We start from the raw sequence: 13489 nt of genomic DNA, 5'->3' as shown, positions 1-13489 counted from the left end.
AGATAAGAAGGCCCCTGTATACCCTTTGAGAAGGACAAAGTCAACTTTCGACATGGTCCATACTGGAAAGTGCCACCTCCTATCTTATGTTCATGAATAGTTTAAACGTCATTAAACTGTGCAGTATTGTGACAGCTCCTCAGTAAAAACATTGTCCCTTTTCAACTCTTGCAAAAAGAATGATTGATGGATAGAATGCAGAACAATGTTATACATTCACCCCAGTACAGAGATCTGGGCCTAAATCCATCGTTTTGTTGCTCCCCATGCCATTCCAGTTTGAACTCAGCCATGTGCAAATCAGTCTTGACCCTGCGCCAAATGGGAACCGTCCAGCTTGAACTGCCAGGCCAGGTCCTCCCTGGACTGGAAACAAGCATCCTAGGACAGGTTTCGGGGTTTCACACTTCATCAGCCAGGATAGCTTGACTCCAGTCGCATGGAGAGCACGGGACCCACATCTGGGCATACCCGTCCCCCTCTGGATGACAAATGCAAAAAGAATGATTAATGGACAGAGTGCAAAACTGGTCCTAGGACGCTTTGTTTCTGGTCCAGGGATGACCGGCGTTGGCAGATCGGGCTGGACTGTTCCCATGAGGCACAGGGTCAAGACTGATTTGTACATGGCCAGGTCTAAACTGGGGTGGCATGGTGAGCAAAAGAATGATGGATTTATCCCTGGTGGTGAATGTTATTATTTGCTCTACATTCCGTCCATCGTTTATGTGTCTTTGGCTATTCAAATCATAGCATAGGAAAGTAGTGTTTTTTAAATGTTCAGCGGTTGTACCCTTATGTCGTTAAGTGTTTGTTTTCTATTGTTTGTTGGCATTAACACCAATCACTAGATAAAAGCCTTGATGTCATGGGGAAGACATAGGACTCAATGAACGAAACATTTTTGCAGTTGCAAACCCTGCAATTTGCAAAATCGCAGAGTTCACTACTGAAAAGGAGACTTTTCAAATGTACCAAACCCCATTTGTGAGTTGGAAAAGGCTTACCATCTTGCAAATGTGCTCTGCCACACATGCCAATCTCAATTCGGAGTGGGAGTGAAAGAGACATCGCCTCTTATTTGTGATTTGCAATGACAAGTGTCAATGATATGTGCCCACAATTGCAGTTGCAAACCATTGATCAGATACAGATACCTGAGGTGAGGTGGGGACAGTTTTCACTTTGTGAACAGTGTTGGGATGCCTTGATAAGAGCATGCTCCTCCTGACGTCTTCCAAAATGGGAAACGTTTTGTTAAAGCATAATGTGTCCATTAAGGCATAATTTGTTCATTTAATGCACATGGGCTGCCGTTGAACAATGGTCCACTTTGGGAACAGCCGCGGCCCGTGGAGGGAGTTGCGGTGGGGCATAGAGGCGGGGCGGGGGAGGGGCAGGGTGGGGGGGTGCTAAAAACCGGCATGTGGATAATTGGAGGTAAGTAAACAATGTAATTAATAAAACGAATTTTGTAGCACGCGCTGCATTGCATTTTGCGATGCAGGGCATGCTACGAAATTAGTTTTATTAATTAAATTGTTTACTTACCTCCAATTATCCATATGCCGGTTTTTAGCACCCCCGCCCCGCCTCTCTGCCCGACCGCAACTCCCTCCAGAGGCTGTTTGGGAATCCAAGTGTAGAGATGCCGGTCTGCTGCCCCTTGCAAGCTCTTAACCTGCATTCAACTCCAATCAGAGGGAACCTCAAATTGCAATGTTTTTCTATATGCATTTGGCAGAACATTGTGCCACCCTCTATGGATGGAGAATGTATGATGTGGCCATTCTGTACACACATCGCCTGTTCACAAATCAATTGGTGTGCAATTTGAACATCCTGGTTAGGGAACAGGGAAATCATACACCACGCACCTGGGACTCTCGTTGTGTGTATTAATAGTATGCCTTTGTGTAGAACTATCAATGGATAATCATGGCAGGAGTTGTGTGCATGAACCTATCGGGCACCATTAGACGTCATCCCTTCCACCAAAAGCAAGAAAAATCGTCTCACTGCTTTAACTTATTTTTTCTCAGAAGGGGCTACAGTTTAACCAATCCCTGTGTTTCACAGAACAGGCTCAAAATTACTCCTAGGCTCCCTGACACAAAACAAATGATCAACAGGAAATATTTGCCTTAAAAGCGCAGTCAAGTATATAGATATGCAACTCACATTTCCACTGGACAAAACTGTCATTACCAGGCTAAAAAAAAGTGTTTGGAACTATGTGATTCTCAAATGGAGCCAAGAATGTGAATTGTATCGCGGCACCAGTGTGTACACATTTTGTATGCAACTTGTTCATAAGTGCTTGGTGCGCAAAAACATTGAAATGCGCTCTAGGCTCAAAACCTATATATATTAATATTTTAATATTCAAGGAATCCTATTTTTAGCAGAACGGAGAAACATGAATGTGTTTATACAATTTCTTTTCAGCAGGAAATACGCAGTGACATCAGGGTCATGTTGGAGGCCGCGTTGACGCACTTACCAATGAAGAGGTTCCACTCGGTATCCAGGTCAGCCTGATTGGCTAAGCAGCCCTTCATTACGTTCAGGCAGTAGTTGCTGCATGGTTTCACGGCGGGGAGGCCTCGGCAGTAGGGGCAGTACAGCATCTTCATTAGCGCGCGGATGCACCCTGGGGTTGGGCTGACCTGGGGGAGAAGGAAACCAGAGAGGAAAGAAATCAATATTTTATCCTGTGAGACCGGATGGACTGCGGCAGTCCTCAGGCAGCTATGCAAAGGAGCCATCTCTCAGCAGTAACGCAACCCCTAATCACACTCTCCTGAGGGACTAATCGATTCGCGCCAATTATCTCAGTTCAGCGCATACGCCAGCCATTTCCGCCGCTGCTGCTATCAATGGCCCCTTCCGCGAGTCCATGTAATTGAGGCAGGCGGCGGCTCTTCACCACTGCCTGCCCACGAAATCAAATGTACCACTGAATCTTCCACCGTGAAGAGAGAGAATGAAGGGAAAAAAACACCACGGGCAGAGGTGTGCAACAACATTCAACAGTGCCGCTCGAATTCAGCCTGTATCGGATTGTTGGCGCCCTTTTCTCTTCGGAAGCCATGAATAATTCAATCCCAGCATGACTAAATTAACTCTGGAGCGCGCCCTTGTCTATGTGCTCGTCAAATACCTCTCTCTAAAGACCAATCGGTGACTGGAATGGGAACATTTCGTGTAAATCCCCCAAATTGCTCCTTATTTGAGTAGAACAGCACACATCCTTTTCTGTTTACCATTTAAAGACATTCCTATTGGATGCTGAGGACCAAAATATTACAACCCTCAAAAACAGTATTGTTGGAAAGAGTACAACCTGCATTGTTTCAACTGTGGGGATTGGAATGAATACCAATATTTGTAGCGCAAACGAGGAGTAAATAAAATGCATGCATTTAACTAATAATGCATTTTTTTACAGTTCTATGCCACGTGCTGTGAAAACTCTTGACTCAGTGAATCATGTGATACCATCAGCCCTTTCCCTTCTAGTCATAAATCTGTCTATTTTTTGAGTGCACCCTACCAGAGTTGAGAACTTGTATTGCATTAAAGAGGGGGTGCAGGAATGGATGAATAAATGAATAAGCAACTTAGTACAGATTATAGTAAAAACTAAGGCCCTTACTTGGATTTTGTTGGATAGGTTGCTCTGTCATAGGCCAGGGTGATATCACACCCAGAATGTTACAAGTGGCATAGACTGCAACACAATTGTAATACAGTAGAGGGGAGGGTCACCAAATTTGTGACAGAGTATCATGTCCGTCAATCTGTAACTGATGCCCCAACTCTTGCATGAGCCTCATCAGTCATGAGGACAGAAAACAAGACGGGGCAATAGCGTTAGAGTGCTAATAAGCCATGTCGGAAAGAGATCAGTTGTTTAACGCTTTACATTTTATTAATATATGTGTAAGATGACTGAAAAGTGGAGACAGGGCCAGTGAAATTCTATGACATGGGACCTATCTTCCCACTGTAATCAACACTTTAAAAAGAGAAGGCATGGACTAAAGCATCAGTACATGGTGTTGTAACGGAAATCGTCAAAAGAGTGAGTTTTTGATTTTACCTCTATATTGTGCACTAACTTGGGACTTTTTGAAATAACAACTTTGGCAAGGAAGAGGGAAAATATTTACGGGCTTGTTTACAGAGAACTGACCTGAGACATTCTTAACCTCATAAGAGCGTCGAACGTTCAGCGCCCAGTGCTGAACGTTCAAAGAACGAATGCTGGCCCGTCGGCCAACGGTCGTGCGCAGCACTGGCAAGGTAGTGCTCGCGACGACCGTTGGCCGACGGCAGCACTTAAGGGGTTAAAACGGATTTAGACCAGGAAAGGTGGGCCTGACATTTTTGTCCTGGTTTACAGCCGCGGCCGGTGCAGGTAAGAGGGATGGGGTTAGGTGGGTGCAGAGAAATTTCAACGGATGATGACGAGGGAAAAACTAAGGCTAAAATGTCATATGCTGATGGAATTTGTAAATGCGGCCTAGGAACTAAAAATGATATTCCGCATATATTAGTTGATTGCCTCGCGGTTTTAGCATTGAGGAAATTGTTTTTACGTCCGATTTTAAAAAAAATATGGAATAAGCTCAAGAGCCCAAGCTATAGATATACTATTAGAAATGACAAATCTTGATATAGCCATCGCATTGGGGAACTATATGAAAAGCATAAAAACCTTTCTGAGGGACAGTTCGAAGGGTGTTTAGCAATTCTATCCCTCCTCCTCTTTTAGTTTTCCCCATCTAGTTTAGGCAAAATATTTTAGACAAAGATATATTTCATTGAACGGAGTGAAATGTAATAATTGCTGCTATTGGGGTATGAATTTGGTGTGAATTTGGTTTTTGTACCTTTTTTATGAATTTTATTGCAAGGAATTTTTAATGCACTGATTGTTTTTTATTCTGATTCTTGCAGTGTTTATAGACCATGGTCTAAATAAACAAACTGATTCAGTTTATTATTGTGAGGGAAAATTAAATAAATCATTACTTTTCCCCTCGTCATCGTCCGTTGAAATCACCCCCACCCCGCCCCACCGCTCTTACCTGCAAGGGCCACCTGCTAGTTTAAGAGAATGTTAAAGCCAGGTGTATTCAGTTAAAGGTCACTAATGGGTGTTTACAATGCTGATGTTATCCTTCAGTTGAGGGTCACTTGAAGTTGTCAGCCAGTGAATCATGTGCCTCAAATCAGATTACCCCAATTTCTCTTCTAGAAAGAAACTGCCCGGGGCACATAACTCAACCATTCGAAGTTTTAAAGACCTTAAATTGCTGATCCCACTTAAACTTTAATTGAAATGCACTGGATTCGTGATACTTTGGATGATCACAGTTGAAAAATGTACTTTTTTCACAAACTGAATGTAAGATCCTGCTCAGATTTCATTTGGAAGATTATAAAACATGTTTACGTTCCTCTTTAGGAGCACCTGCTCAGCATTTACTTTCCTCTTTAGGTTCATATGCTCAGCATTTAACACTTTGTTTTAATTCTTTAAAAATTCCCACTGTAAGCCTCAAAACATCATCTCCATCTATTATATTTCAATAAATGTAAACTGCTGATCACACAAGTGTTTTATGACCATTTTTTATCAAAAAGGTACACGTCTCCTCTCAATCTCAAATGGACTCACTATCTTTACCACCACAAAATTTTCCCAGGCCTTTCATAGCCATCTGCCTACACTTGGGTCATTATAATAAAAGGTTTTCTGACCACATTTCCCAGATCTTTGTATGTAATTACCACTTTGTTCCACCATTATTTTAACATCCTATTTTCTAGTGTCCTTCAACAAAGACTTTTCAGTACATTCATTTATGTGTGCCACAGTCGACCCTTCGCTCACCTTGAAGTGAACTGGCAGGATTTGCTAAATGCCACAGTGCAAGAACAGTTCCGGGAACCCCCATGACCATGACATTTGTCTCCTCAGGAGGCTTGCTTGAACCATAAGAGAGTTTGAAAAATGACCCCCTTACGGTGTCCTCGCAGAGCTCTTTCTGATTGATAAGTTGAAACATTTTCAGCCAGCACCGCAGGGATCATTTACAGCCATTTCCACTAGAGTTTTGTCCAGACAAACAAATAGAGAGCACTTTGACTAGATTGCCATAGTCAAGGAAGGTCACAAATTGTAAATTCACGAAATAAATATTATTTTTTTACCGTTAAACTGTTGCCACTGGGCTCTAAAGCAAACATCTGAAGAAAACATATCCACATGCTGTTTATAAAATATTGCATTCTAAACTGTAGATTTTGGTTAAGGCAGCTGTGTCTTTAAATACCTTAATTTTCAGTTAACAAATATTACAGGCTAAAATCTCACTGCATTTTATAACTCCAAACAGCAAAAGCAATACTGCACATCGCACCAGACTGTCAAGCCGGTGAACCTTGTCTGAAGCAGAGACACCAGTCTGGCTCTCAAGGCCACCAGACGTCAGGCCTTGTTCCAGAAGCACTCTGTCATTCTGTGGAAGGGGAACAAGGGTGACTGAGAGACAGTAGAAAAAAATGAGGACTATTGAATGTCTTTACCTCAGCTACTGATTTATTTGTCACTGCTTTTTGCATGGAACTCCTAGGCAGGAAAATAGTAGTTTTATTGAGGACAATTTTAGGCACTAAGGAAAGTGCTGGCTTAGACCTTAGCATTGCTCCAGTTATATTGCATAACTGTAAATCGTCCAACATTTTTTTAGGGTGGGTCATAGGAATACCTTTCCTTGAACGTTTAATCTTCAAAATTACACAAAACAAATTCATTTTCAAAATTGCACAGCACAGACTTAGTGATTATGATCAGATAGATGCATGTTGCAAACTGGCCAAATGACTATTTGGTTGACACTCACAGCTGATATCTGCAGTTATCATCTAAGGCTTAAGAGTTTCTATCCAGTGAGACAGACTCATTCTTCAAAGGCTGGTAAATTGAGTACCCTCACATTGGTAATATTTGTACCTTTTCTTTGCCGCCACAGTCTGACTGGAATCCAAAAGCACCCCTGGTAAAAATGTTCAAAGCAGCCCACTCTGCAGGGAGCAGCAACTAGATCCGGGGGGGGGCGCACAATATATGGCAGAACCAAGGCAGACCATCCTGCTCTGATAGAAGCCCCTCGCCTTCAGCTTACCAGGGCAATGCCAGAATGACATAATTGCCTGTTTGACCCTGTTTGCATCTCTTGGAAATGGCAGATGTTTGGCTTGAAGTGCTACAAAAACATATTATTATTTTCATTGTTCTGTATGGCTGTCAGATCCTTAAGTGTTTATTTCAGTTTCTGAATCTCATAATCCACTGCTATCACATAGGAACAGTTGATAACAAAACTGGATACCCACTGTTGAGATGTCCTAAACGTCGTTCAGATCCAGCAGATTGGCCTGTCTGAGAGCCTATCAGCTCAGCGCTGCTAGTCTGCTTTGAATGAAAGCATAAAGCACAGCTTTCAGAGGGGGAAGGAAGGCAGGGAAAGCGGTAGGGACTGGGCAAGGATGCAGGTATGCTTTTTTTACTTTGAGAAAGGGATACATAACAGAGGCCATGTTCTATATGGCTTCCCCATTACTTCTCTCTCTGTCACTGGGTAGCAGTTGAAGCAGGGACAGGTGATTTTAGGGGCTACACATAACATACAATTATAAATGGGTATATAGCAAATTACAGGGATGTTTTTCACCTCAGGGTACTGAGTGGCATCATTGACATTGATTTTTAAATGACTCAAGCTTCCCTCTTGCTGTTCTATAATTCAATATATTATTATTAATATTGTTATTATTCCTATTGTTATTGCTAATAATACTATAACTACTTCTGCTTCTGTTACCACTTGCTACTACTACTATTATTATTATTCCTGTTACTATGCTACAGAGCAACCATGGATGTCATTTGACTAAAATTCCAGGAGTAGCAGGAGTGACATCACACACTCTTTTATCTCAGTAACATTGCAGGAGGTGACATTGTATGACCTTTAACCTTAAATGGCAGGAAGCGTTGCCACAAGATGGTAATCTTGATGACTTCACAATAATTGCTGTCACTGAAGTCTAGTGTATAACTCGATAGAGAACATGTATTGAAAAATCACAGGGAGATTTAAAAAAAGGTGGTTTAAAAAAATAATTCGCGGTCATGCCTACCTGTATTAATCCACATGGACCGTATGCTGAAAGCAAACTATGTTATTGGCTTTATTCACTGCTTATCACATTGTTAACCATTTTGATTCATGATCAGTTGTAAGGAACTACCAAAGTTGTAAAGTATATAGATAACTGTTTTGTTCGAGGAAGGGTGCGGTTGGCACAGATAAGAGCAGTGGGGGGGGGGGCAGGGTGTGGTAGGGAGGAGAGGTCAACAGACGATGGGATAGATAAAATTACATAAATACATAAATAAAACCATTTACCTTGCGCTCGCCGAAACGCCAACTTCGCAATGCGGCGAGCACAAGGTAAGTGGTTTTATTTATTTTTGTATTTAATTTGACCTATCCCATCATCTGTTGACTTTCCCTTCATGCCGGACCACCCCTGCCCCACTGCTCTAACTTGTGCCAGCGGTGCCTAGTACAAGCACATCATTTGGTGAGATTTGGAAACAAATTCAGTTGTTTGTCCACCAGTGTGTAATGAGAAGAAAATCAGAAATAAACAATACAAATACACACATATAGAGGGATTCTCAGGCAGCTCTCTTCATCTTATGATATGTTCTTCCCACTGGGCATAAAGCATGGAGCAATGGGTCGGTCCATTTAATCCATGTGCTCTCCTGCCCCACATTTTGCCTGATCACAAATGGGAATCCGCCTACAGAGAAGTATACTTTGGTGCCAGTACGATGGGCCAATAATTTGCCATTTCAGTATCTTTTTCTTTAAAATCTTTAGCCATTTATATTTTTTTGTCGTCCTGTGTGCTTAACTACAACTCAGATTACTGTAATTCCGAGTTAACAGTACTTTTTCTGAGCACCAAAAAGATAATATTTTCCGTTAAAGTTAATTAAAACTAAGCAGGGTTTCTATACCAACACGAAGTACACTCACCTGCTAGTAAAAATCCTGATAGTTATATTAAAATTGTATGTGATTGCTATTTTTTAATGTAAAATTGTTAGTGCAAGCATATGACACCATAGTTTGATGACATTTATTATCTTTTTATTTTCATGTTATATCCCAGCAATAATAAAAATAAATATCTGATAGGCTTGGCAAGGCAAGATCTATTGGGGTTGCCAATGCTTGTGTTTTGTGTATTCACAGTAATGAAACATTGCAATAAAGGTGACAGTCCAAAAATATGTATTTTTTCAATTGTTTCATTTTATGAAGTATTCTAAAGAGTGATGCACTGAAGCATGCATTGATTTAACCAAACGAGAAGTGTAATGTCCTAGTGGAAGCTAAGGAAAGTAAACGTTGCTCATCTGAACTGTTTACCTTCCCTTCTTGACATGCTTTTGTTCCCTCTAAGGCCAGAGTTAGCAAAGCAGGTGTTATAGATCAGAAAAGGCAAACCAGGTGTCCCAGTGACTTCTGATGACCCCTAAATGACCTCAATGATATCAAGCCCCTCTGTTGTAGTTTCAAACAATAGTTTAAACATCTACTTCTTTATTGTCAATTTCTTTGATGTAATCTTCTCTTAGCTACCCAAGGCTCAGCTATGATTTATTCAAGGCTGATATTCATAAGTGTTTAGTGTACATATTTTGGCTCTCATAGGTGTTTGATAGTTATATAGTGTACATAATCTGTAATTCTTTGCTGTAAATGTGGTCTGTAACCTGCCCCCAGATATAACACATTGTTTTTATTTTACTTTTGCTCTTATATCATCATTTGTGCCTGAAACCTGGATTGTATCTTTGAAAACAGACTTGATCATTGTACTTTAATCCTTGTATGAACAGTATTTTACTACATTGTTTACTTTCGAGTTTTCCTCTGGTCCTTGTACAGCATTACACCTCTTATTCTCCGATTTCCCATTTATAAATCGTTCTGACAGCCATCAGGTATAGTACGTGTTAAATAAAACCACTAATAAGTAAATGAAATAACAACAATGATAATAACAATAACAACAATAGCAACAATAATAGTAATAATAATGATTATTCCTAACATTATTATTATGATCATTTTTAATGTTATCGTCATCACTATAGCTTACACAATACTAATATATCTGCTTATTGTTAGCATCTGCCTTTTGACCTTTCAACACATGACTTAAGGCCCTTAAAAAGCAACAATAAATACTTTATTAACCCCTTCAGTGCTGCGAACGTCCAACGGTCGTCGCATGCACTACCTCCCCAGTGCTGCGCACGACCATTGGACGTCCATTCAGCACTAGTTCCAATGGACAGCGCAGCACTGGGGAGGGATATTTGCGCCGCATCAAAGGGGTTAAATATTAAAACCAAACATATCACTGTCTTTATTTTAATGTCCCTAACTCTGTTTCCTTCAATATTTTGCCACGCTGGCCAAAAAAATAGATCATTTATCACATGCATAAAAAAGGGGTCAGGCATATTCCAATAGTTTTAATTGTACTCGTTTGTGAATAGGGAGCCAGTGGAGCTCCTCCAGGTGTGGTGTGATGTGATTACAGTGTGGCAAGTTGAGAGTTATTCTGACTGCTGAGTTCTAAATGGTCTGCAACCTTTCAGTGAGTTTTTTGTTGATCGCGGCATAGAGGGTGTTTCCGTAGTTCAGCTTGCTTTAACCAAGGTGTGCGTGATGGTTTTCGAGGTGTTGATTGCAAGCCATTTGAAAATCTTCCTCAGCATCTTCAGAATATGGAAGCATTAGGCTGTGACAGCACTGTCGTCAACGGTCACATCCATTTTGCTGTCAATGATGATCCTGAGGTTCTTGCATGGTGGTGGACGGTGGGTGTCAGTCCTCCCTCTGTTGGCCCGCAGATCATGATTTCGATCTTGCCAGTGTTCAGCTTTAGACAGTTGTTCTTCATCCAGTGGCCAACTTCAGTCATGTAGACATTGAACTTGATCCAGGTACTGGGCACCTGTGCCTGAGGGAGAGAGCGAGTTGCATTTCATCTGCTTAGGAGAGGGTGTTGATGTTGTGAAAGCGTATGATGCTGGCTCAAAGGATAATGTTTGTGTGGAAGAAGGTCAAGCTCATGGAGGATCCTTGCAGAACTCCTCAGATGAGGTAGCAGGAATCTGAGGTATATGGTGCCAAGCTGATTGACAGTGTCCTTCCATTCAATAAGGAGCAAATTCATCAGAGTTTTTGTCTTTGGATTTGGATGTCATGTAGGTGTTGGATGAGGATGGGGTGGGCTACTATGTCAAATGCTGTGCAGAGGTCTAGGAGGATGAGGTCCGTTATGTTTCCTCCATCCAGAATCCTGCAGATATCATCTGTAGTGGTGATGAGGGCAGTTTCCTTGCTGTGGTTGGGTCTGAAAAAGGACCGAGTGGTGTTAAAGGGGTTGGTGGTCATTGAGGTTTTCAGTGAGGTGTCTGTTGATGCCTTTGCCTGGAATGGTAACAGGGAGATAATTCGGCAGTTGGCAAGCATTGAGGGGACTGTCTACGATCTCGTCAGCAATGGGAGGACAGTTGCATATTGCCAAGTATGTGGGAAGGTCAAGGAAGAGGTGGAGGCAGAATGGATGTGAGCATGTCACTGATGGGTTGAAGTCCTCTGGAGTAGGAGTGGTGGGTGCAAGAGTACAATGGGACCCTCTAAGTCAATGGACTTCATGGGTGCAGTGGTTTCTTCTGGGGTGATGATGGGCCATGTGATTAGCATTGGTTCTTTGGATGAGATCAGGATGCTTTTGTTGGGGTCTGTCGGGGTGGATGCTGGCTGAATTTGCTGTAAATTATGGTGATTTTGTTGCTCAAGTATTAGGAGAAATTGTTTCAAGGTCCTGCGAGATGATTGTGGAGTTGGAGGCAGACGATGTATTGATTTAAAAGTTTTGTATAGCACTGACATGACCCCAGAGGGTATCAGATCGCTTTACATAGGTTTAGGTAGGTGAGAGAAATCATGGAAACAGTGGGGCAATATACAACAGGGGAAAGAAGAAATTGGGGTGGGCAACGGAATCAGGAAGGGTGAGAGCGACAAGTAGGGCAATATACATCAAGAGCAAACCAGACAAAAAACAATCACTTAGATGCAATAGGAGCACAGCATCAAGTTCAGCACATTGTTCATTAGAAGAGTTTATTCAATAGTAGAGTTTTGCCAATGGTGTGGTGAAATCTTTCTCAGTGGTGAAGATTTTTTGCTTCTGTTGGTGTTGGCATTGATGCGATCCACCAGAGCAGCCTCTTTGGTGGTCCACATCATTTTGTTGGAAGCGTTTTAGGGAGGATTTGAATGTGCTACTGTTTGCATTGGCATGGCTCATTCTCCATCTGTGCTCCAGCTGTTTACAGTGGCATTTCATCAGTCTGAGTTCCTCTGTATATTAACTGACCTGGAGTCTTCATCTTGCTCTATTGCTGTATTTGAAAGGAGTAATGGAGGTGGCTTAGTAGGTGAATTAATTGTTGAAATTCTTATTGGCTTTGGGAAGTCTGTTGCTATGTTTGCGTTGGCGTTTGTTGAGCGCAGTGTTCCAGTCTTTGTCAGTAATGCTGTTCCAGTTTAGGTGGCTAGTTCAGGGGAAGTGTGTGTGCATTGACCTTGGATGGGGATGTTGAAAATGTCGAGGGCGTGGTCTGTCTAGGAGACTGGTGTAGGCCTGTCATTTCTGATGTTGTTGAAGGTGGTGAAAATAAGGTTCAGGAGGTGTCCGATAATGTGGGTGGGTCCTTTACTCATTGATTAAGGCCCAGCCTTCCAAGGTGGTTCATGAGTACTTTTGAGTTGGGGTTTACTTGGTCTTCCTGGTGGAAGTTAGGGTATCAGAGTAGGATGTAATTGTTAGCTTTGAGGATGACTGGAGCAAAGAAGTCCCTGAAGGTATTGGCAAAGTTGGTGAGGGGTCTTGGTAGTTTCTAGATGAGAGTGCTGCTTAGGGTGAAGTTGAATGAGATGTGTAGCTTGAATGACATGTGTTTTGTGTTTGAGGATGAGATGTCCGTAGATGTGGAGCAGCTGATGGTATTGGTGATGATGGCAATTCCACCTCCAAGCTTATGAAGTCAGCTGTCAAACATGCCAAAATAACCCTTTTTGGAAGACACAAACCCCTGTTTTTAAATATTAATATATCACCTCTAAGTCCACCCAAGGTAGGGTGTCTGATATTTAAAAACGGAACATGCAAAATTAAAGTTGGCATATTCCTCCAGTGGCTAGCTCCCAAAAATGATTTTCACTGGCATCTGGATCCTAAAAAATGTACTGCTGCAGTCCATGCAGTGCAGGTACGGGTGTGCATGCACACAGGGGGGGCACAGCAT

At 41.9% G+C, this 13489-nt stretch overlaps 1 protein-coding gene across 2 annotated transcripts in view; it reads right to left on the bottom strand.

Moving 5' to 3' along the window:
- The window catches only part of GPC6 (glypican 6), a 3590060-nt gene that overhangs the window by 1327917 nt on the left and 2248654 nt on the right, over nucleotides 1–13489 (bottom strand). For both annotated transcript variants that reach the window (XM_086934794.1, XM_086934795.1), the window contains exon 4: nucleotides 2504–2669. In XM_086934794.1, coding sequence (XP_086790920.1) covers nucleotides 2504–2669 — 166 coding nt within the window. The remainder of the gene's footprint in view (nucleotides 1–2503; nucleotides 2670–13489) is intronic.

Source organism: Lissotriton vulgaris, chromosome 8 (genome assembly GCF_964263255.1).
Source record: "Lissotriton vulgaris chromosome 8, aLisVul1.2, whole genome shotgun sequence".
NCBI lineage: Eukaryota > Metazoa > Chordata > Amphibia > Caudata > Salamandridae > Lissotriton > Lissotriton vulgaris.
The sequence above is the reverse complement of the archived record's forward strand: the minus strand, read 5'-3'. Positions and strand labels throughout refer to the sequence as shown.